The sequence below is a fragment of the Heloderma suspectum genome, chromosome 1 (genome assembly GCF_057233095.1).
Source record: "Heloderma suspectum isolate Gila_16-S chromosome 1, 16-S_ref, whole genome shotgun sequence".
NCBI classification, from domain to species: domain Eukaryota; kingdom Metazoa; phylum Chordata; class Lepidosauria; order Squamata; family Helodermatidae; genus Heloderma; species Heloderma suspectum.
In genome coordinates, this window is record NC_139458.1 from 46,911,661 (window position 1) to 46,937,725 (window position 26,065).

The 26,065-nt window shown below is 44.5% G+C and overlaps 1 protein-coding gene across 2 annotated transcripts in view; it reads right to left on the reverse strand.

Annotated features, from left to right (window-relative positions):
• The window catches only part of ADCK1 (aarF domain containing kinase 1), a 177,000-nt gene that overhangs the window by 100,600 nt on the left and 50,335 nt on the right, over positions 1–26,065 (reverse strand). For both annotated transcript variants that reach the window (XM_084841401.1, XM_084841404.1), the window contains exon 4: positions 11,348–11,551. In XM_084841401.1, coding sequence (XP_084697527.1) covers positions 11,348–11,551 — 204 coding nt within the window. The remainder of the gene's footprint in view (positions 1–11,347; positions 11,552–26,065) is intronic.

A 26,065-nucleotide genomic window follows, 5' to 3' on the forward strand; every position in this document is an offset into this window, starting at 1 on the left:
GACCACCTATCCAATGCAGGGCAGGAGAAGCACGGAGGGGATCGTTCCCTCCGCGCTTCTCCTGCCCTGCATTTGCAGCTAGACAGCCGATTTTGGCTGTCTAGCTGTGGGAAGGTGGAGCGGGGGAGGAGGCTGCTGGATGATGACACATAGGAAGTGTTGTACCGGCATTTCTGCCTTCCCCACCCTGGAACGCCCCATTCTGGCCACTCTGCGCTCCTCTTCCAAGCATGGAGCACAGGGCCGTTCCATGCTGCCTGTGAGGCAGTGTGGAAGTGGGGGAAGGTCAGTTGTCCGGGAACCAACCTCGGAGCTCGGGCTCCAAGGTTGGTTCCTGGAAACCCACATATCCTATGGCCATCTAGCCGCTGACTAGCAGCCATAGGATTGCTCCCTCCAACACCCTCTCAACATTCCAAATGTGTCCACTGACTCAAAAAGGTTGGGGATACCCATGTCCTAAAGAATCAACAGGGAGGTGGAGTTTCATATTTCAGCTTCTAGGCATAGAATCCATCAGAGCTACCAAAGCAGTCTTAGCCCACACCTATTCAGTATCATAACCCATCCCCCTCTTTTTTTCTCTCTTTTTGTCTGTTTTTTCTTTCCTTTCTTGTTTATTCTCTATTTCTCCTTGTCATTTTCCCTATCTGTTTAAAAATTAAATATCAAACTAGCGCTGCTCATGTGGGTGAACCAATGCTAAAATGAAAGTCTGTGGCTGAGAGGGGATTTGAGCTGCCTCGCTGGGAATCAATGAGGCATGGAAGGCTCTGTCTAGCTTCTGAAATGCTGAAAGAAACCAGGGTGGATCAGTGGCAGCTGGAAACATATTCAAGAGAGAAGAAAAGGCCCTTGTGGCAGAAGCCGCATTAGAAGCCACACAAGCAGAGCTAAAGGTGACCACATTACGTATTTCAATATGTCGCTTTCCTACCTTTCTCCACTTACAAGGAGCTCTGGATGAGGTGGGAGCAATTTGGAGGACAGCATGAATAATACTGAGTAGGGCTTAATTTCTGCAAAGGCTCACTGAGATATAGATTCACAGCGCTAGGGATGGACGAATCAGTCTATTTCTGGTCCATGTCAGTTTTGCGTGAATAAGTCTGTTTCATCCAATTTCCACTTCAGACTATTTTTTAAATGCATAAAACCTAACATTTATTTTTGTACACAATTTTCCCAGCCGACACATACCGTATACAACTTTTCCTAATGTATGCATTTTTGTATGCAGTTCTGTAGGTGAGAATGGCACCACAAAATTCAGAGAAGTGCACAATCAGAAGGATAACTATGTTTTGACTACATATTAGTTTGGGAAGTGCAAATTAGGTTGACTGGCTTAAACATGTAGACCAAACGAAATTCTCCCTCAACCCTATCAAAATATTTACAGTGCCTGGGTCCAATCCTAAAAATATGAATAATGTACAAAAATGTGCCCCCCTGTTCTGTGGAAACACAATGAAATGCAAAGTATTCCTAAGAACAGGGCAAAGAGCTTGTGGGCATAGACTTCTGCACTGGCTACCTATAGGCATTCCAGGTGCTGGTTTGGACTGCAATCCTATATCAACTTACCTGGCAGTAAGTCCCACTGAAACCACAATGGGGCTTACCTCTGAATAGACACGTATGGGATTGCACTGTTCATCTATAAAGCCCTAAAGGGCTTGGCCCAACATATCCCAGGGTTCATCTCTTCCATCTATGGCGAGCCATAATTCCTCAGATAGTTGTAGATCCAGATCCAGATGGATTATTGCAATGTATCGTATATGGTGCTACATTGGAAATTGGTTTGGAAACTTCAGTTAGTCCAAAATAGAATTGCCGGGCTACTAACCGGGACTAGTCGATACAATCATGACATGTCAGTACTTCATCAGCAGCACTGGCTTCCATTCTGTTTCCAGGCCAGATTCAAATGGTTGATGGTGATCTTTAAGGCCCTAAATGCCTTGGGGCCACAGTATCTAAAGGAACACCTCATCCAATATGTGCCTGCCTGGACACTTAGGTCATCTTAAGAGGCCCTCCTCCAGGTGCCCCCTCTGAATGAAGTTCGGTGGGAAGTAACAAGAGAAGGAGCCTTCTCATTTGTGGCACCTGTTTATGGAATGTCCTCCCCAAGAAGGCTTGCCTGTCAGGAGCGCCCTAGCTGCCTGTTGCAGTCCCCTCCAATAGCCAACTCAGGACACAGACGATGAGGATGCTTTCCAAGGCTTTATTCCTTTATTCCTTTATGACTCTTACAGATACTAATTACTAGTGACTAAGCAAGGAACTGCACTGGGAATAGGCAGTTGGTCCCCATTTGAAGGAGAACCATGGGAAGACCCTGAACTTATGGGCTAGGGAGAGATCCTCCCTCTTTCCCTTGGGTCCTCGGGACGCGACCGTTGTTTGCGTGCCAAGCAAGCGCTACGCCTCCTTTCTGCACCCTCCATCTGTCGTCACTCCCTGCGTCTGCGCCCAGCAAGCCCCCCCTCCAGCACTCTCTCGCTGCCAGGGTCACTATCTATCCCAGGAATGCTGGCAGGAGGAGTCTCTGCCAGCTGCTGTGCTTATGAGAGATGAGCGAGCTCCTCTCCCATGGATTGCTGTTCTTCCTCAGTCAGAATCAGAACTGCTCTGGGGCTCTATGGGCTCAGTTTCCACCCTGACATTGCCTGGCACACACACACTGCTATCGTTTTGGTGCCAGGTGAAGACATTTCTCTTCTCCCAGGCATTTTAGAATTTTATTACTGTATTTATTGTTTTCCACCTGTTTCTAACCTTTTATTGTGCGATCTGCCCTGAGAAACTTTTGTTGTAGGGTGGCATAAAAAACGAATAAATAAAAAAAATAAAAATAAAACAAAACTAGGAATTTACAATCTACCCTTCCCTTGCAGACTCTCCAGACCTCAGGTCCGAGCACCTTCCTGTCATGGACTCAGTCCTTCAGGCACACACTCTGGCATTCTGAGACTCTTTTGTTGTAGCAAATCTCACAGTAAAAGCTTAATGGTTAAATTCTTCAGAAATCATATAGCTGGTGACAATTAGCTATAGGCTCCATAAGTAATTCCAAACAATCCAAAGCTAATAACTATGATCATGTCAGAGATCCAGACAACTTGGTTTCCCTGTTGTAATCTCTACAGGCTCAGAACACAGGGCAAGGGGCTCCAAAGTATAAGCCATCCCAGGCAATCCAAGACAAGGGTTTCCAAACACGGAGAAAGGGGCTTGAATGATTCCTGGTATAAGCCATCCCAAGCAATCACAGACAAAGGCTCTAGAAAAACACCTAAACAAATCCACACATGCAGGGGTTTAGCCCAACCTTGAAATCTTCGTTGGAACTTCCATGCTACATGGGTCAAGGCCTATGAAATCCAGGAGTCAAGACAGGTTCAAGAGTAAATCCGGAGTAATCCCACACACAGAGAGATTTTGACAACCATAGCTTCCACTTTGGTATCTCCCATGCTACATGGGTCCAAATCCATTGCAAACAAGAATTCAAGGTCTATGAAAAGTATAGCAGTATTTGTCATGGTTGTTGTTGTTGTTCAGTCGTTCAGTCGTGTCCGACTCTTCGTGACCCCATGGACCATAGCACGCCAGGCCTTCCTGTCCTGCGCTCTCTCCCGGAACGTGCTCAAGTTCATATTCATTGCATCCGTGATGCTATCTAGCCATCTCATCCTCTGCCGTCCCCTTCTCCTTTTGCCTTCAGTCTTTCCCAGCATCAGGGTCTTTTCCAGAGAGTTTTCTCTTCGCATTAGGTGGCCAAAATATTTGAGCTTCAGCTTCAGGATCTGTCCTTCCAATGAGCACTCAGGGTTGATTTCCTTTAGGATGGACTGATTTGACCTCCTTGCAGTCCAGGGGACTCGTAAGAGACTTCTCCAGCACCACAGTTCGAAAGCATCAATTCTTCGGCGCTCAGCCTTCCTTATAGTCCAGCTCTCACAGCCATACATTACTACTGGGAAAACCATAGCTTTGATTAGACAGACCTTTGTCGGCAAGGTGATGTCTCTGCTTCTTACTATGCTGTCTAGGTTGGCCATAGCTTTCCTCCCAAGGAGCAAGCGTCTTTTAATTTCATGGCTACAGTCACCGTCTGCGGTGATCTTGGAGCCCAAGAAAGTAAAATCTGTCACTGCTTCCATTTCTTCCCCTTCTATATGCCAGGAAGTGATGGGGCCAGATGCCATGATTTTAGTTTTTTTAATGTTGAGTTTCAAACCAGCTTTTGCACTCTCCTCTTTCACCCTCAACAAGAGGCTCTTGAGATCCTCTTCGCTTTCTGCCATTAGGGTGGTATCGTCTGCATATCGGAGGTTGTTGATAATTCTCCCAGCAATCTTAATTCCGACCTCTGATTCATCCAACCCGGCATTTCTCATGATGTACTCTGCATATAAGTTAAATAAGCAGGGTGACAATATGCAGCCTTGTCGTACTCCTTTCCCAATTTTGAACCAATCGGTTGTTCCATGTCTGGTTCTGACTGTTGCTTCTTGACCCTCGTACAGGTTTCTCAGGAGACAGGTAAGGTGGTCTGGTACTCCCATCACTTTAAGAATTTGCCACAGTTTGTTGTGATCCACACAATCAAAGGCTTTAGCGTAGTCAATGAAGCAGAAATAGACATTTTTCTGGAATTCTCTTGCTTTCTCCATGATGCAGCGAATGTTGGCGATTTGATCTCTAGTTCCTCTGCCTCTTCTAAACCCAGCTTGTACTTCCGGTAGTTCTCAGTTCACATACTGCTGAAGCCTAGCTTGTAGGATTTTGAGCATAACCTTGCTGGCATGTGAAATGAGCGCAATTGTGCGGTAGTTTGAACACTCTTTGGCGTTGTCCTTCTTTGGAATTGGAATGTAAACTGACCTTTTCCAGTCTTGTGGCCACTGCTGAGTGTTCCAGATTTGTTGGCATATTGAATGCAGCACTTTAACAGCATCATCTTTTAGGATTTTAAATAACTCAGCTGGAATACTGTCATCTCCGCTAGCTTTGTTGTTACTAATGCTTCCTAAGGCCCACTTGACTTCACTCTCTAGGATGTCCGGCTCAAGTTCAGTGACTGCACTATCATGGCTATCAGGGACATTCAGATCTTTCCTGTATAGTTCTTCTGTGTATTCTTGCCACCTCTTCTTAATCTCATCTGCTTCTGTTAGGTCCCTGCCTTCTTTGTCCTTTATCATGCCCGTTTTTGCACAAAACGTTCCCTTGAGATCTCCAATTTTCTTGAAGAGATCTCTAGTCTTTCCCATTCTGTTGTTTTCCTCGATTTCTTTGCATTGTTCATTTAAGAAGGCCTTCTTGTCTCTCCTTGCTATTCTCTGGAACTCTGCATTCAGTTGGGTATATCTTCCCCTTTCTCCCTTGCTTTTCGCTTCCCTTCTTTCCTCAGCTACTTGTAAAGCCTCATCAGACAGCCACTTGGCTTTCTTGCATTTCTTTTTCTTGGGGATGGATTGAGTTGCTGCCTCCTGAACAATGTTACGGACCTCCGTCCATAGTTCCTCAGGCACTCTGTCTATCAGGTCTAATCCCTGAAATCTATTCCTCACCTCCACTGTATATTCATCAGGGATATGATTTAGGTCATACCTGAACGGTTTAGTGGTTTTCCCGACGTTCTTCAATTTAAGCCGAAATTTTGCAAGAAGCAGCTCATGATCTGAGCCACAGTCAGCTCCAGGTCTTGTTTTTACTGACTGTATGGAGCTTCTCCATCTTTGGCTGCAAAGGACATAATCAATCTGATTTCGATATTGACCATCTGGTGATGTCCATGTGTAGAGTCGCCTCTTGTGCTGTTGGAAAAGAGTGTTTGCTATGATCAGCATGTTCTCTTGGCAAAACTCTATTAGCTTTTGTCCTGCTTCATTTTGTACACCAAGGCCATGCCTGCCTGTTATCCCGGTGATTTCTTGACTTCCTACTTTAGCATTCCAATCCCCTATGATGAAGAGGACATCTTTTTTTGGTGTTAGTTCTAGAAGGTGTTGTAGGTCTTCATAGAACCGATCAACCTCAGCTTCTTCGGCCTCAGTGGTTGGGGCATAGACTTGAATTACTGTGATGTTGAATGGTTTGCCTTGGATTTGTACTGAGATCATTCTATCATTTTTGAGATTGTACCCCAGTACTGCTTTTCCACCCTTTTGTTGCCTATGAGTGCTACTCCATTTCTTCTAAGGGATTCTTTCCCACAATAGTAGATATGATGGTCACCTGAATTAAATTCGCCCATGCCTGTCCATTTGAGTTCGCTGATTCCCAAGATGTCGATGTTCAATCTTGCCATCTCATGTTTGACCACCTCCAGCTTACCTTGATTCATTGATCTGACATTCCAGGTTCCTAAACAATATTGTTCTTTACAGCATCGGATTTTCTTTTCACCACCAGACACATCCACAGCTGAGTGTCCTTTCGGCTTTGGCCCAGCCACTTCACTCTTTCTGGCACTACTTGGAAATTCCCTCTGCTCTTCCCCAGTAGTATATTGGACACTTTCTGACCTGAGGGGCTCATCTTCTGGCATCATATCTTTTAGCCTTGTGGTATGTTCCATGGGGTTTTCTCGGCAGGAATACTGGAGTGGGTTGCCATTTCCTTCTCCAGTGGACCACATTTTGTCAGAACTCTCTGCCATGACCTGTCCGTCTTGGGTGGCCCTGCACGGCATAGCTTATGGCTTCACTGAGTTACGCAAGCCCCTTCGCCACAACAAGGAAGGGGATTTGTCATGGTAGGTTCTTAACAATACAAAGTTCAAAGAGACAAGAGTCAAAACTGGATGGAGAGTCCATGTGAAGAATGTCTCAAGAGGCTCAGACTGTAGTAAGTCCAAACAGAGAGGATTTTGCACAGTAAAGACGCAGACATTGGTCTTGTTTCAGCGCCAAGTAAAAATATGGCTGACCAAAGCCTTTGAGGGCTAAATGCATTCCCTAGCATATTGTTTTAACTGTTTTATTGTTTTAGATTGTAACTGGTATGAGTTTGTTTAATAGTTTAATATGTTTTTAGGTGTTTAAACTATTTATTGTTTTATACTGTTTAAACTGATTTTATCTGTACGCTGCCTTGAGATCTTAATGATATAGGGCAGGATAGAAATGTTTTAAATAAATAAATAAAGTAAGTAAGTTAGTTAGTTAGTTAGTAAAGGCTCCCAGCCTGGGCATCTGCTTAAAAATAAAGGTGTGGCTGCCATAGCCCTCCTCCTGAATAACTGACAAGGAATTTTAGCCCATCAACGAGGCCATTTGGAGGGTCTCCATTTGGCCCTCCTGAGCTGACGCTTCAACTTGTGTGACACTTTCAAAAACCACCCCCTCTTCTGTTAGGTTCTCACAGAGAGGCTGCCAGCTTCCTTCCCTGTCAAGGACAAAACTAGCAGCTGGACAGGAGTAACTTAACTCCCACCTGCTTTCATCTGAGGACACTGAAAGAGATAAGCTCACACAGATTCTGACATTCCATAGGCTGTATAGGCCCAAATTCTTCTGGACCACTTCTGATCAGATTCTGGCTATAAACTATAAGGCCCAGTGCTGGGCTGGGCCACAACACTTCCAAGAGCAATAATCACGTCTGTATTTGGGCTAGCTACTGATGGCTACTATTGAGGTGGTAGTGGATAAGAGTCTTAAGAGGTTTATCTGTTGAAATCTATGTTTAACCGATATCTTATACATGCTTTTCAATGTATTGTTGTTACTCCTCCTCAGCCAAACTAGAAACTGAAAAAGTTTTTTAAAAGGATATATTTTGATAGTTGGGCTATTGTTTCATCTGTTATGTGGTAGAGACAATAGCTCTGTGGCAGAGCCCACATCTGGCATGCAAAAAAACCCAAGTTCAGTCCCTAGCACCTCTAATTTAAAATGGTAACAAGATTGGAGAAGACCTGAGACTTTGGAGGGCTGCTGTCAGTAGAAATGGATCAGCCTTCCCCAACCTGGTACCTTCCAGATGTGTTGGACAACAACTCCCACCATCCCCAGCTACCAAGGAATTTGTAGTTCAACACATTTGGAGGACATGAGGTTGAGGAAGGCTGAAATAGACCAACATGGAGCTAGATGGACAATGGCCCGACTCAGTATTAGGCACTGCATCACACCACACCATTCAGAAAGCAGGCAGGATGACATCAAAGAGGCTCATTTTCAGCAGCAAATGCCATGATGATGTCACAATTCAGTGAGGATGGGGCTATCCCTTGGGCAGCATCATTTGGCCTTAGTTGTGAACATTCCTATCCATCTACACCAAGGGTAGGCAACCTGTTTAGGCCGTGGGCATATTTGGCAATTTGAGAAGCTGTCCTGGGCATCACCACAAAATGGCTGCCATGGGAGGTGTGGCAAAGGACAAGTAACCTGCCCAAAAGACTGAGTACAAGGTAGAAATGGGGTCTGGGCTCCAACACACTAAACAACTCCTTTGAGCCCACAGTTTTCAGTATCAACAGAAACAATTTCCACAGTGATCCCAGCTGCTGGTAAAAAAAATGTGTTAAAAAAAAATTTAAGTGAGGTAGGGCACTTTGGTGGGCACCAAGAAAGGTGTCTGGGGGTGCACTGGTGCCTGTGGGCACCATGTTGCCTACCACTGATCTACACCTTAGTCTCCACTTTCCTATCATTATTCCTATTTCCAGCAAAGGCTACTTGGAGGCTTGCCCACCTACTCACATCTGCACTTGTCTATCCAAAGAGCATAATTTCTGATGATGTCATTCACCTCCCTATGCATGTTAACCCATGAGAAAAGTGCCTTTATATCAGGAGTGTTAAACTTCTCTCAGCCCAAGGGCCAAATTCCATTTTGGAGAAGCTCTCAGGGGCCGCATTCCAGTGGTTGACAGGAGTGGGGCCTAAAATCCCACAAATACCACCATCTTTTAGCTTAAAGCTCTCACTGCCAGTAACTAAGCCTTAGAAGATTTCACCCTTTTAGAATTGGGGGAAAACTGCACAAAAGCCAGGAAACCACCAAACGATCAGTAGCTGAGGGAGAGGGGAAGGGGACGTGGCCCTCTGGGGACCCCAGGAGGGCTGGATTTACTCTCAGGCCTGAGGTTCCACACCACTTATTTAAAGAGAACCTCTGACCTCCCTTCTGCAAGCTTGCAGGGGTGCAAGGGGTCTTTGGTAATTGGTGAGGTGGGGTGGAGAACCTCAGGCCTGGTCCCCCAGAGTTCCTCAGAAGGCCTGAGGTTCTGCATCCCTGCCTTATATAATGCGCCTAGAGCCCTTTATCACAAACACATAGCTCCAGTTCTACTAGCTGTTCCCATTCTGCTGCACAGCCTGCATTTCAACCTCATCACATACTAAAAAGCCTCACTCTCTCTTCTCTACCCCATTATAGGCTTCTGCCTCAATCTTTCCTCTTAACTCTAACACACACTGGAGCCCACCCCACCCCACCCCACACACACATACACATTCTTCATATCTGGCCTCAGGCTTGATGCATAACCAAATATGAAGACAGGGAAAGTAACAGGGTATCTGAAAGGTAATCTGACTCCCAGATATGAAGTTAATGGTGACATCGCTTCTTGGCTACCAAATGGCCTCAGTCTGAAAGACAGCAACAATGTATGTCGTTATTATGGGGATTTATTTATTTTTCATTTGGGGTTAATTGGGGGGCTTGCAAATGTAGAAGGCTGACAAGTGCTTGTCTGGAAATGGTACAGTGCAGCTAGGAACAGCACAAACTGGCTACATGTAGCTTTTTGCAGACAAGTTTGCTGCTGATTTTAGCAGGTCCTGGCAATTTTACTGAAGCCCAGCTCCCCTCTATGCAGCAGCGCCCCCTTCAAACCTCTCCTTCCTTAGGTGGGAAACAGCCCAGCACTGTGGAGGGATACCAGAGAGTGCTTGAAGGCACAGATTGGGTCAGCTGTCACCTTCAAAGGTCTCAAGCAGGAAGGCTTTCTTCCCCCGGGAGTCTTCTGGCCTGAGAAGGGGGAGCTTTGAGGGCCTCCATCCCATACACAGAAGCCACGCTTTGTTGTGGGGGCCCACTTCTTCCTATTAATTGTTCATTCATTCTTCAGTAGGATGTCCGGGATCCTCCAAATCCTTCAGGCAACATCTCTTAGGAGAAGGAGGAGGTCCATGCTTTCTGCTCTGCGGTAGTCATGGCTCTGTCTAAAATGGTTGCCTGTGGAATTTGAACTGCTGACCTTTGGACTCCCAGACAGAGCTTCTGTACTATTCACTGCCCTGGCAACAGAGAGCTCAACAGCTCAATGGTAACCTGTCTTGTCAAAGAACTCTGATTGGCCCACAGGCAGTCATACCCTAATTAGGTACAAGGTTTTCTATGATTCTCTGGGTCAGACCAATACTCTCTCCGGCATTTTTACTGCAATGCAGCCTGCCAGATTGTCTTGCATTTCCTGTTTGATGCCACCTAACCTTCTGAATGTCTCACTGACCCCTCTATCCCTCTGTATCTTATCCTACCCACTTCTATGTCCACTTTAGACAAGCTCCTCAGCTCATAAACTCTGCTTAGCCCTTGGCTTCATTGGTGGTGCAATTGTTGAGCCTGTTGCCAGTCAGTTGCATATTCTGGATTTAACTTGTGGGCTAAAACTGACCCGAAATTGGCATCAGTCTTGTGCATGATTGGACCCCTGACAGGTCTTTCCATGTTTTGTTCTACTTATGTCACTCATGGCTATACTGCAGCCCATGTGCAGCAATTCACTCTTGGCCCCTTTTTAACTAACCAGGCATTTGCAATAAGCTAAAGGACATGAATAACTTTGTGCAGTAAATATTGTCTGTCTCCAGTGACTAAGAACAGACGAATCCCACAGCCTTATCTTAATGAGATATGCCTCCTGTGAGCTATCCCCTGTATCAGGTGCTAGGGAAATCACAAAATTAACATATACAAAATGGTACAGGTTTAAGGCTGGGCAGTTGTAGCTCATCAACAGCAAAGGTACAGGTATTATCCAAAGAATTACCTGTGACAGTCACCTAACAGCACTGAGCATGGCAAAACAGCAATAGACAAGAGAACAAGGAGAAAGAACTTGTATTCTTGCAGTGACGAAATAGTCCTGTTTGAGCACTGCAAGAATGCAATATTTCTGCACCAGAAACACCACCATGGAGAAAGATGCCTGTCTTCTGCACAACAAATGTGCATATAACAGTGTGTTTATTGCAAGAAAACACCAAGAAAGCCCCTACGTCTATTCAAAGCAGTGTTCTGTTACCCAGAACATGCAAATTGCTCTTACTGGACTAGACAGTCAACAACTGCCTGTTGTCTCACGTACCCCTTTACCCAGGTCCTCCCGGATCACTTGCTCGATCTCCTGCATGCTGCTCTGGGGAGCTTCGCTGTGTAGCACCTTGAGTGTGTGGGTGTATTCCTCAGGCAAGAGATAGTCAAGAGCCCCCAGGTGCTGTCCCACTTTGATGAAGGTGCCTCGATTGGCACAGCACAGGTCTCGGAGACGTTCTGCAGAACGTAGATGCACCTGGAGAGAGAGACAGAGACTCATTTAAAAGTATGCATCAACTTCTGTAAACGGTATGCTACATGTTTCCACATCTTCTCTTCCCAGAATTCCAGATGCAATTGTGAAGCTGTTTTACGTCCTTTGTTGTTCAGAAGAATAATCATAAGGTTCCTGAAGTTTACCATTAGGGAAGCGTCTTTGGAAAAAGCAGATACCTTTTCCCCCCAGCATGCCCTGTGTTGATGCCTACAGGTTGCAATGCTTGCATTGCTTCCATTAGCCTCTATAGACAGGCCAGGGACTGATGTGGGCTGGTATCCACAACATCTTCAGAGAGCAGGCATTAGCAGTGCTGCATGAGTACATGCAACCTCTTCAATAAGCACCATGCAGGCGTGCCTTAAGGCGTACACAATGTGCAGCAGAAAAGTGGATGGATGCAAAAATGTTGGCCCCAGCATCTCTGAAATCCAGTGCTCACAACTCTTCTATCTGTGGCGACTACAAGCAAAAGTGGCCATCTTGGATGCCTCTGCAAACCTTCTTGATGTGGACTGAGCAATGGCATGCAAAATGGCAGCTTTCACCCCCCAGAAATAACAGTCTCACAATGAGCAGGAAGCTACAGTCATGAAGAAGCATGCCATGAGCACAGTAGTCACGTACTGTTAATTCCATAGTTAAAGTATGGAATTTGCTACCACAAGATGTAGTGATGGCCACCAGCATAGATGGCTGTAAAAGGGGCTTAGAGAAATTCATGGAAGGTAAGGCTATCAATGGCTACTAGTCATGATGGCTATATGCTACCTCCAGTATCAGAGGCAGTGTGCTAGAGATACCAGTTTCTGGGGAACATAAGCAGGAGGGTGCAGTTGCACTCATGGCCTGCTTGTGGGCTTCCCACTGGGGCACCTGGTTGGCCACTGTGTGAAGAGCATGTGGATTTGATAGGCCTCTGATCTGATCCAGCACAGCTCTTCTTATGTTTTCATGATCTGCCTGAGGAAAGCAGCGGGGAGGCATTCTACATGACTCTGACTTGGCTGTCTATTCTCTACCTCTTCCCTTTTGAGTGGCATACATGTCATGAGGGAAAAGAGAAGGAAACAAGAGAAACTGGAAACGAAAGGGTGCAGATGGGGGTGGGAAGAGGGAGGGATGGAGCCAGAGCAGCTGGGCAGTTTGTCACAGTACAGGGAGTTCAGCCCATTACGGGGAAGCAGCTTTTATGCAGCTTGGATAATTGTCCTCGACACTGTCTCAGCAGAGGGGAAAAAAAGGTGGGGGTGGGGGGAATATCAGCAGCCAACAAAAGCAGGGTGTATCTTTCTATAGCTCTCCAAAATTAACCTGCATTCCAGAAGAAAGGAAGAGAAGGCTAAATGCTCTTGAAAAGGAAAAACGGCCACTTAACCCCGATTCTTCACATTCTTAATATTCTCATGTTGAGAAAGCAAGTGTGTGTGTGTGTGTATTGTGTAACTGCACAGAGTATCCTTGGGTGTTTCCCAGTAGTCAGGGCAACTGGGAACACCCAAAAGTAAGTCTCCATGTGAATGCATGAGCTTGAACCAAGGGCCTAAAAGAGACCATGGTTGGGCATCTAACCCTGATGGGGATGCACCTCCTAAAGGCAAGCTCAAAATGCTTGTTTGCCTCAGTTTACTAGAAAACATCCTGAATGCGTCACAGCCAGGCATTACTGCAAAGATGGCATAATTCTACCAGATGGTGATTCTCTCTCATCCAGAGCTAAGGGAGTACGTACAAACTAGTCCCACTAGGATCCTTATGTATAATAATATTGAGCACCAACGTGTAGACAAATACGAAGGGCTTTTCCACATGAGGCTTTTAACCCACACCTTTACTGAGGCTTCTGCTTCCGAATTCTTTGAGATTAAGATGGGCTCCTGTACATGTGTTTTTCCCCGGTGTGTGTGTGTGTCTGTCTTTCTCTGCCTTTCTACATGTTTCATTACACAACCACTAGATGGCACTGTGGTATACCAGAATTGTGCAACTACATGAGAGTCTCATTCTGCTATTTCTAAATAATACCACATTTCCCTTGATCTAAAAAAAAAAAGCCAGAAAAATGGTTGCAAAGAGCTGGAGAGGCCCTGGAGGAGGATGACATCATGTAAAGGACTCACAAACATGTGTGAGCAATCACAAGCCCACAATAAAAGCCTTGTGTAGAAAGGCTCTAAGAGGGCAAATTAAGGACAAAGGAAGAACCATGCTGGCTCAGACAAAAGGACTATTTAGCCCAGCATTATGTTCCCACAGTGGCCAACCAGATGCCCCTGGGACATGAGTACAGTAGCACCCTCCTGCTCATGTTCCTCAGCAACTAGTACTCAGATGCACACTACCTCTGATATTGGAGGCAATATGCAGCCCTTGTGACTAATGGTCATTGATAGCTTTCTCCTCCTTTAAATGTTCAGGTTGAAGGCAGGCCACAGAATAGATCATCCTCCATTATTTCTAAGGATGGCAACCATGTCAGCAGAAGACACATAAGGCAAGGCACGGCGAATAATCCCCAAAGCCAAATAAGGAAATCATGATTTTTAATCCTGTTTTCAGTTGACTCAGTGTACCCGTAACCTGTGATACTAGGGATGTACGAAAATCACTTACCTGTTTGTGGATTATGTTTATGGGGGGGGGAGGCGTTCTGTCCCTCCCCCCGGAATCCTCGACGGGGGGGGGAGGCGCTCTGTTCCTCCCCCCCGGAATCCTCCGCAGTCGGCTGTGCTCCGCGGCAGCTCCGCGGAGCAGCCGGCAAGGCCCAGCCAGGCCAGAGCCATCCGCAGCTGGATTTCCGGCCGTGGAGGGCTCTGGGGGAAAAAAAAACCGCGTATGCAAATGGCGGCGGCTAAGGCCGCTGCCATATGCGTTCCTTATTTTTGACGTCTTAATCTACGTAAATATTAACATAGATTAAGACGGCGAAAATAAGGGGAACACAAATAGCGTAGCGGATGCTATTATTTACGTAATTAAATTAAATTAAATAATTTATTTAATTATTTACATAGACTAAGACAGCCCAAAATAAGGAACGCAAATGGCAGCCATTTGCATACGCCTTTTTTTTTTTTTTACCCAGTCTTTTTAGGCTATGTAAGTTTTTACGTAGCCTAAAACGTCTGGGTAAAAAAAAAAAAAGCGTACGCAAATGGCGGCTACAGCCGCCGCCATTTGCGTATGCCTTTTTTTTTTTTTTTTACCCAGACATTTTAGGCTACATAAAAACTTACGTAGCCTGTCATGTGTGTGTAAAAAAGAAAAGAAAAAAACTGCAAATGGCGGCGGCGGCAGCCGGTCGGAAGACCAGCCACCGCCGCCGCCGGAGCTGCCGCCGGAGCCGCCGCCAGAGCCGCCACCGCCCAGAAGATCCGCCCCAGGTAAGTCTCGTCCCGGGGGGATCCGCGGGGGGGGGGGGCAGGCCGTTCCGCCACAGGTTTCGGGGGGCCGAATGCACTGGCATTCGGCCTCCCCGAGATCCATGGTGGAATTCTCTGCCATCATAATTCACAATCCCTGACCATGGTATTTCATGATAAAGTACAAGCTACTACTACTTCTTTTTACAACTACTTTTACAAAGCATTTACATAAGGCTGCCGTAAGGAACATAATGAAGAACTTGGGCTAACGTTCTTTCTGCATTTCCAGAACACTTATTGAAAGGGTCATACAGTATTTAATGCTACTTTTAAAACACACACACCATACACATTATCACATATGTACTAAACTATTTTTATAGAGTTTGAATGAGAGACTAAAACCAAACTAGATGAAATGCCATTCATAAAACTAGCAATTGTGTGAATAGCTTTTTAAAAAGTAATAGCAGGCACCAGGGGGTGGGGGATCAGATTGGGACCCTGCTGGACAGTGGGCATTAAACCTCTGTCCTCCAATGTGGTCCCAATCCAGATCAAGGTTCTGCACCTGCTGTTTACATTGGAAGAAAATCTTCCATTGGTGCAAATGGGAGCTTCGCTTCCCATGCAAATAGCAGGTGAAGGGACCCTGATCCAGATCACAACTGCAGTCGGGACAAAAGTTTAAAGGCCCCATGCCCACCCACCAGATTCTTGATCCTGATTGGGTCCACTAGGACTGCAGTGGAAGGCAGAGGTTTAAAGCCCCCCTCCTGCCAGGTTGCCAGTCTGGATTAGGCCCACTACACCTATTTACTTTTAAAGAGCCATTCACACAATTGGTAATTATGTGAATGGCATCATGTTTAGCCCTAAAACTGCATCCAGTGTGAGAGTTTCCCTACAGCTTAAATAACAGTGTAGCCCCAAAACTAGCGAAATATGGGGAAAGTTATCTCAAAAATTGAGTTTCTTAAGGAATCCTCTGTGAACCTGAGAAAAGCAGGATAACTGTATTTTAATTCAATATAATTTCCCATGAAAATGGAATATCGGACTGCTTTTACTAGACTACGTTTTGAACAAATGGACACAATGATGAAATGGGGGAGATACTATGGTATTCCAGCTCAGAAGACATTGTGTGTTTGTGGAGATCTAGCATTGGAGGATTTGGCCCACTACATGCTTGAGTGTAGGCTATACTTCGATATTAGAGAAAACTATCTAGATTCTTTCTTAAAGAAAATGAAATATTGGAGCATATCACAGAAATTGTATTTTCTTTTACAATCTGAAATTCAGTTTGTTGTTCAAAGGGTAGCAACATTTGCAATCAAGGCTGCAAGGTGCAGGGAAAAGTTTCTGTCTTCACCTGAAGTGCCACAGTAAGCCCAAGATTTGATTGTATAAAATTGTATTCTGGCAAGGTTTAATTTCTGCCCTAGTTTTAATGGTTACATTCTTTCCCCATGCTGTAGGTGTTGTTTTTAAACTTGGACTTTTTGATCATATTATGTAAATCTTCTATTGTTTAAATTGTTTGTATCCTGTTTTTTTGTTTTTGCTTTTTTTTTTGCAATGGTCTTTGGACTCAAGCAATAAATTAGCTTATTATTAATTAAATATAAAGTTGTCAACTTGTATAGGAGTTTTGTCCTACTGTCTCGGTTTTGGCCTGTGCCACCCATGTCTGTGGACCATATTAGCAAGGAGATTGACACAGTACTTACAGAGCATGCAAGTGCTAGGCACTAATAGTTGCTCCTATAGCTCAAGTTCCTTCTGGCTTCTGTAAAGCATCTTATTAACAAGAAGACTGAAGAAACTAGTCCACACTCAGTTTAGAGAAACCAGTATTAGGGGAAGGCATGTTAGCCTTGAACTATCTAAAGGGATGGAATAAAGAAGATGAACTGTTCACTCTAGCAACTTGGAATATACGAGAGTTTAGGCTGCAAGAGTGCAAAAGGTTAAGGAAAACATCCTCCCAGCTGCCATGGGCAAATTGACAAGTTAAACATCTAACCAGTCACCGGATCTCAGCGGCGTTCACCAGAAATGCAAAACCACTTTCAGCCCGAGGGCTGCATTCCATTTTAGAGAAGTTCCTGGGGGCCACATCCCAGTGGTAGGTGAGACCAGAAGGGGTGGAGCCAAAAACCACCATATTTTAGTTTAAAACTCTTCCTTCCAGTAACTAAGCCCTAGGAGAGGCTTTTCATCCATTTCAAAGGGAGAGGAATTTCACCCTTTTAGAATGGTGGAAAACCTGCACAAAAGTGGGAAACCACCAAACCATCAGTGGTCGGGGGAAAGGAGCATGGCTATTTGAGGAACCCTTGAGGGCCAGACTGGACAGCCAGATTTTACTCCCAGGCCTAAGGTTCTCTACCCCTGGTATATACCCAAGAGTTCTAAAACACAATCTAAGATGCCAGGGAACTGGAAAGTAGGGATAGCAAGGCCCAGGCACTTTACTCCCTGAACCATCAGGGCAGCTCTGTTATTGGCTCAATTCTTGTTTACCTGCAGCAGCACCCTGATAATGAACACAGAGCATACTGCTGTTTGTCAGCCCAGCCACACGCAGTGACCAGAGGAACCAGTAGAGATGATCCTATTTAGCCTTATGTTCTTGTCCAAAAAGTCACATAGCAAGCTCATGGTTGATCAAGTTCTTGAACCCAAATCTCCTGAGCCCAACAGATTTAAGCATTCCTGCGTTTTTCATTAAACCTTTAGCCACAGAACCTCGCTAGGGCTCTCAAATTACTTCAGCAACAAATAAAAAAGATGAAACAATAATTAACGACAAAGCTATACATCACCTCATGGAATATGCTATGTGACAACCCATCATAGCTTTTACCAAAGGAAAAAATAATTTCCTCCCGAATTTATTACAGTATTTTGAACATTCAACAAAGTAGGGCAAAAATAAAGAGAGAAGATATTTAACAGAACTTCTTCCAATGGCCTTTGATGAAGTCCCTTATAAACTGTTAGAAAATAATTATTGTACAAGATGCAAAAACATGGCTACTGATCAGACATTGCCTAAACTTTTTAAGTACTTGACTTGAGGTTCAGTCCCAGACAAATGTCCAATTGTTATCACTAGATCTGGACAGGAATCCAATGCCATCAGTGTACTGAGAAAGAAAATGAAAGAATTCTGCTTATTACCCTATATAACAGATTGGGAACCCATTTTGGCCTGAGGGCTGAATCGGCTTCAGACAAGCGCATCAAGGGCTGTGTACCAGCAATGGGCAGGGCCACTGCTCCACTACTAGCATGCGCCCCCAACACACTTGTCACTGCACACACACATGCACATAGGCATGCACACATGGGACTCAGCCAGTGCCTTGTGGTGCCTTTCCTCAACATGAGGCTGAGTTGCATACTGGCTTCACTTTCCCTCCCCATTCCAAACTAGGGATGGTGAGGGTGAAGTGAAGCTGACTGAGCCACAGCCTCAAGGAGTGATCCTTCAGCCTGCAGCTCAAGTCATTCTCCTACCAGACTCACTTCTGTGAGGAAGCTTCCATGGATCAGATGCAGTGGCCTAGTGGGCCAAATTCAGCCTACGGACTGGAGGTTCCCTATCCCTGCCATATAAGGTAAACTGCACCCCTTCCTTTCTCCCTCAGAAGAACCCAGGACTCAGCAATTCTTTCTCTCCCATTCATCAACATGGAACTGACTGACCTAGCATCAAGACCAGCCCCGTTTTAACTTTAAGAGGACCGAGGTATTAGAACCCCCAGCCTGAGCCTGAACTCAGATCCATTGGACCAGTGGTACCAAACACAAGAAATGCTGGATGTTGACCCAAGCCCCAACATCATGACCAGGCCTGAGCCCATCAGACTGGAGGCCTTTGAGCCAGAGTCCGCTGAATTTGGACCTCCAAAGTCCATACTCATGGAATCTGCAGCCTCCCCAAGGAACTGACCCCCCACCCCTGCAAGGAAGTGCAGGCTGGGCTGTGGGTAGACATCTGACATAAGCCAGGAACCAGGAATAATTTATGTATTTATTTATTTATGTATTTATTACACAAATGTATATACTGCTTTCCAGAGAGTTATCAAAATGATGAACATCCAATTGCTGTGGTTTAAATAGAAACACAATACATCTCACAGTGGTGGGAGAAACTGTGACCAGGTGACCTGTGTGTCTGCTGGGTCTACTGCCCAGGTGCTAGCTATTGATGGGCAACTTCAAGACCCAGCACTACCTTCTAATGGCCAGACTTAGACTGGACAGCCCTTCAAACAGCCCTTCAGGAGAGCACTGTCCTTTGACAGCCCTTCAAATAGAGGAGGGCCCTCTATAAAGTAGGACACATGGCCACCCTATGAGGGTCTGATACGTTTCTGGGCATGCTTAGAACAACAGAGGACTGCACTAAGCAAGCTAAGCATGTAGGCATGGCTGGACACACCTTAAGAATGTGTGACACCCACCAATCTGCCGCTGAGCTAGATTTTATTGAGTTTGGAAAGCAAAAGTTGAGTTTCTGGTGGTAACAAGATTTCAGAAGCCACATTTCTTTTTATTCTGATACTGAGAACAATTATGACAAGGACCAGATAGCACCAATGATATAGAGCCAGTTGCTTTATTAAAATTGCAGTCAACACTGAGAAATGAGACGTTGCCACTAGCGTCAAACCCAAAATATTGGAAAACATTAGTCATGGCTAAGAAACAGAAACCACCTGACTGACATAATATAGTAATGGAAAAACAGAAGTAGTGATTATTGAACTATTGTTACTATTAATCATTCGGTATAGCATATTTTAATTATGCAAAACACTTTACAAATCTAATCCCATTCATCCTTACAATAAACCTGTACACTTTGTTGACTTCCCCAAGTCTGCCTAGTGAATCCAGGGTTGGTTGAACTTAGGTCTTATCTGATTGACTAACTCAGCCAGCCAGTATTATCCAGTGAAAAATGAGCTCTAGTATATTATAATGTATTGATTTGTGTGTGTGTTTTTAAAATGTTCTGTTCACCCACAAAAGTAGGTTCCAGAGTGGTGTACAAAGATAAAATAAAACATCAACAATGCAACACAGTAAAATATCAATCCATTAAAAATGAGAGGGATAAAAAATTCACCAATGAGCTAAAACCATACCACAATATTAAACTTTAAACAAATTAAAATGCCCAGGCAAATAAAAGCATTTTAACCTGGCACCTGAAAAAATACAATCTCTCTTGGAAGGGCATTCCAGAGTTGGGCAGCCACCACAGAAACTGACTGGCAGTACGGTCATGAAAAGACAAAAGAAAGCACTTCTTATGCAACGTATAAAAATTAATGGAATGCACTGCTACAAGATATGGCAATGGCTACTAGCTTATTTGGCAAGTATAAATGGCTATAAGTACCAGCAGGCTCAAAGTGAGGAGCCTAGCAGTAGAGCCCAGGTGCCTTACTCTCTGAGCCACCAGGACAGTTTGCAGATGGAGGAAACAGCAGGGATCCCCAACCTTTCTGGCTGATGGGCACATTTGGAATTTTGAGAGAGTGCCGTGGGTCCTCTCACGAAATGGCTGTTCTGGGGGAGTTGCCCATTCATAAAACAGCTCCCATGATGGGCATAGCTGGCCACAAAACACTCATTTCCCAGAAAACAAACTGGTGAGACTAAAAAAAAAGTAACAGAACCAGCCCCAGCCCAAGGTATCTTGGTGCCTGAAGCAAGAACATGCGCTACCACTGCTCATCCACCCATCGGCTGGCTGCTGCCGCCTCCTTCACCACCACCACCACCCTTCACTGCCTCATGCCCCTTTCCAGGTGCAGGGCTATCACGAGAGCTTGACTGGACTCTCACAGGGTTTGCCTGCTCCTCTGAGACCCCAACTCCTGTAAGGGGAAGCTGGGGCATACGCGATGGGAGAGTAGCTACTGCTCCACAGAGCCCCGCCAGCTCTCCCTCACTTCAGGCGACGGTACAGTGGGAGAACAGTTGGCAGGGCCCTCCAAGCACCCATTGAAGGGAGTGGGGCAGCACCAGCCCCTCTTAGAAGGGGTGGGGAGAGGTGTAATTTACTGCTCCTCCATCTGATGTGGGCCCATCAGTTCGTATAATGGTAAGGCTGGCCCTGTCAAGAAACTAAGTACAAGGCAGAGATGAGGTCTGTACTCCAAAACACAAACCCCTTCTTTTGAACCCAAATAAAGATGGCACTTGTACTTTGCAGCATGCCAGCATGCCAATTAAAAAGAAATATTCTTAAGAAATAACATAAAAATCAGGAAGGGCAGGGAGCCTGACAGATGCCAAGAGAGGTGTCTGTGGGCACAATGATGCCATCGGGCTCCACATTGGAGATCCCAGTACTAAAGAATCAATCAGGGCCACAGGAGGCTCCAGATTCAATCCAAGGAAGGCCTGGATTATTTAACACAGCTAGGTGCCAGGACTGTATAGTGACAAATTAAACTCAATACAGACAAGCCCAAGATTAAGCAAAATCAAAAAAGGAACTGTCTGTACTACTCGTATACAGTGATGGGATCTATATTAACAGTTGACCCTTCATGAGAATGAGCTGAGCATCTTCCTGGATAGTTCAACAAAACATCCAGTCAATGCACAGCAGCTGGCAATAAAGCAAACATTCTGTTAGACTGGATGAATGCATCAACAGAAAAGAATATTAAAATACACAGCACCAGTGTCACCATATGAATTGGTGATATATTGACATACTGTATTCAGTTCTGGCTATCTCACCTCAAAGAAGAACTATGGAAAGCAGCCCATAAAGTCTTGTACATGAAGGGATGCTGTACCAAGCTGGATTATTTTGTTTAGAAGAATAGGCAAGAGGAAATATCCACTGCTCAAAGGAGGGTTTGAACCTGAGCATTTCATGTCCAAAGCCAGCTCTGCACCTCACTGGATCGCCAACAGCATTAAACCCAGGGGATTCTAAATTCAACTCTACATTCAAGTTGAACCTGTTAATTGAATAAAATTTACAAAAGCCCATTTGGTTGTACACCTTTCTGCACAGTTCATTTTTAACTTGTATGATTCACAATTGCCCCCAAAATATGGTTTGAATGGGGCAGGGGGGAAGCAGTTAGTAACACAGATGCAAAGTGTATTTAGCAGGCTGCAGAAATTCAATTTATAAGAATAGTAAAAACATTTGTAGTTACAGTCTCAGCAGAAACCAGTCTTTAAGGCTATTTCACACATTACTGTAAAGCAAATCCAGGTTTGCCCTCTACCATACCCTTAACAGGGAGCTACAGACAATCCCAGGGAGCTAGAATGGTTCCCTGATGAGCGTACTAACAAAATACACACATTTGCAAACCTATTTGTCACACTGACATTTTTAGGTAGGAAAAAGCACAAAAAATCTGTTTGTCACATTGACATTTTTAGGGGGAGGAAACTAAACAAACAGGTAAGTGGACTTACTAAAATATACCCTAGCTAACTCTTGGTTGCTAGGGGCAAGCATAGGCTACTTGCTTGGCTACACTAAAAACACACATCAGCAAAGTCATTGAACGCAGTCAAGCAACCAGGCTGTTTCCCCATGGTTTTTAGCTGCTCAGTCATTTATCTTTTTAAAATGCGGCATTTTTGTAGCTGTTTTTAAAATAATAATTTTTAATGTCTTTTGTTATTGGATTTATTGTTTTTGCTTTTATTGTGTACATTGCTCTGAGAGCTTCAGCTGTACGGCAACTAATGAATTAGATAGATAGATAGATAGATAGATAGATAGATAGATAGATAGATAGATAGATTCCTCAAAGTCAACCCGTGCTTGAGAGCAAAGTGTGCCCGCTGTCCATGTGATTTTGTGAGGCAATGCTAGCCAGGTTCTCAGGCTAACAAAAAGTGTCACCTTGGAAGATAAAACTCAATTAATATGTCGGTTTCAGGTAAATATGCTTCTTAAACATCATTTGCCAGGGTACAGCTGTGTGTGGCAAAGAGAAATAGAGACTAGAAGGGAGACAGGAAAGGGGATATGCCACCCTGGGCTCCTTGCATGTGTGTGTCCAAAGGCCATATGTGACACAAAAATGGAATACTGACAAACTCCTTCCTCCTAATTGAGGCATCTATTTTTATTTTTATTTTACAAATTACTCTATAGTAAAAGGCTTTCACATTTGCTGTCTCACAATCAACAAAACACTATGAGCCAACCCTGCAGATATAAGACTTCAGTTATATGGTTGAATGAAAAAGAATGAAGAAAACAAATAATAAAGAATATGTCTTGTCTGAGGGATGAAATGTTTAACCTAGTCAGTCTTCTTCCCAGTCCCGATTGCATTCCCCCCTTAGTCCGCCAAACTCCTATTTTGTGGGATAGGAAGAGTGAAATTTACATGGGAAGGACAGTATGTGGGACGGGTCAATCCTGCACACTTCCTCCCCACCCCACTCCGACCAGCCTGCTGAACAACTGAGTAGTGCACTTGGGAGGGAATTCGGGAGTCTGGGCACTTGGGATGGACTACAATCAAGGCAGGCCATGGTTTGAGCATGGGGGAGTGCAACTCCTTCTAATATAGGTTGAGCACCACTCACCTGGGCAGACAAGCATCCACCAGCAGCACCTCTGTCTTGTCTGGATTGCACCTCATTTATTAGGCCTCATCCAGTCAATTAAGACTGCAGCTCGTTATACTGCCATCATAATATTGTTCTAGTAGAGTAGGGTTTGGGAACACATGTTTGATGGAGTAATATGTGGTTCTGCCCTCAGGACAAGGCAACACAACATGGCTGTGGTTGGTAAAACTGCAATGCGGGCCTATATATTTGTGTTACATTAGGCTGAGGAAAGATTATGGGAAACTCCAGATGGAGTCAAACACACTGGGAGATCTGGCAGCCCAGCAGCAGATGGAATTCAGATCGGTTTCTTTATAACACGGCAGCCACTGGAGCAAAAGCAGGGTGCACTGAAACAAAAGGACAGAAATGAAAATGTAGAACAGATTACAAGGACAATGACGATGAAAAATGAGATGGTGCCACCAGTGTCAAAGCCAAAATAAAAGAAAGCATTAGTCAAACCCAGGAAATCACATGATTGACATAAAAATCGTAATTTTTGTGCACCAACAAATGCCGAGGTATGTTGGTTTGGATTGCTTTTATTTGCCGTCTGGTTTCTGAGCTCTGAGAATTCACCACGCTTGCGTTATTAAGCTTTTCTCCACAATTGTTTAAACAAGAAATCTTTGTTTAAAATAAAATTAAATTGCATCATCGCAAGAGCCATGGCTTTATAGGGAGTGTGTACATGTACACACACACAGTAATTCCCATGAAATTCAAGGAAGTTTATTCCTTCTTGCCCTACAGCATTTCTGGTAGAGCACTGCAGTTGGTGCCTATGTGTTGGCAGAGCAAGTCTTAGAGCGCAATATAAATTTGATTATATGGGTTGGTTAAACTTCTCGGGGAGCATAGTTACAAAGGAGTTGGGATACTGTGGCCTTCAGACCCATTTCACCACCAGTGATCTAAGATCCTACAAGAATCTTGTGTCTGTGTTCATATATATGCTATAAGCTTATATTGGTTTTATACCAGATTAAATGTCATTGCTTCCCACAAAGAATCCTGGAAATTGTACTTTGGTGTGGTTATGGAAGTCAGTTAGATATCTCTAGATCCCCAAACAAAATGACAGTTCTCCGAGGAAATTACTATAAAACCAATTTCTCTGTGCCCTAAGAATTGCTTTATACGTGACATTTTTTCTATATAGAATACTGTAGGAAAAAGGCCATTCAAGCATATCATCATGTCTGAGAACAGCATGAATATCTCTATAACATTTTGCCATGTCTCTGGGAGTTACTCCATGGCAAAATAACTGAAGGCAACAAAATAAACTTTGGCATTGTCTTCAAACTGTTTGTAATTTCTTTTCTACGTGGAGATTATCTTTATGTAGGAAAAATGTCATGCAGCTCTAATTATACCTGCTTCACTCTAACAGTGTTCTTATTTGTACCTAAATCAGCTTGCATCCAGCCAACCTCAGTTGCAAACATGGGGGGGAGGGGGGAGATTACTACAGCACTCCTGTATTGATCCTCCTCCATTTCCCTTGAAGAGAGATGGGTTTACCCAGGTTATTTCTAGGTCCGTTGGAAACAACCCAATTGGAATGGTTTACTGTACTGGGAATTGTGATGATCTGCTGGTAAGAGCAATTCTGTTGTTTCTTATAATTAATTTTTATTGTAAAATTTCAACAGAACAAAACAAAAAAGAGGAAAAGAAAGATCCGTCCACCCTGTCCCACTGATCTAAATGTGGAAGCCACCTCATCCTCTATTTCCTCACCATAGTAGCCCTCTGGGGAGAAACAACTCCAAACTTATAGGGCTGGATCCAGGATCTGCTTTCTGCTCACAGGAAGTCCCTCTGCCCAATTTTTGTGGATCTCCCTTCCCCCACATATTCAATAAGGTCTCCTGATTCTTATTTTAGCATTTTCAGGGGGCTGGAGGGGCTGCCATGGAAAGGAAGGGGCAGGAAAGTCCACTTCCACCATCACAATTGATCCAGCATAAATCTGGATCAACTCATAGGAAAGTGTACTGTTTTGTGTTTTTTAGGTTTATAATTTTAGGTTTATAATTATAACAGCCAGCTCCTTAAGGGCGACCTGTGACAGAGGTGGTTTTCTTTTCTCCTCTGGATGCTTCTGCACTCTGGCCTCATGCACACAGCTTCTCCTAGTATTGCTTTCATTATATTTAAGCTCACTAATCCTCTACGGAGCTCAGGATGCATACATGGACCTCCTCCCCAACTCACCCTCTTTTTGCATTCACAATGACCCGGTTTGTTTGTTTAAGCTGTGGCATGTGCTGGTGCATGCCAAGCACCATTTGCCTAATTGCCCACCTGGGCCCAGCTTGTCCTGTCATCTGAACCCAGGCAGCATGGCTTATTTGAGGAGGAAACAAACCTGTTTGAACCAGGCCAATAACTCTGTGGGAGAGGTTAGGATGAGAGATGGTAGCTGGCCCAAAGTCGCCCAGTGAGTTTCATGGCGGAATGGGGATTTCAGCCAAGC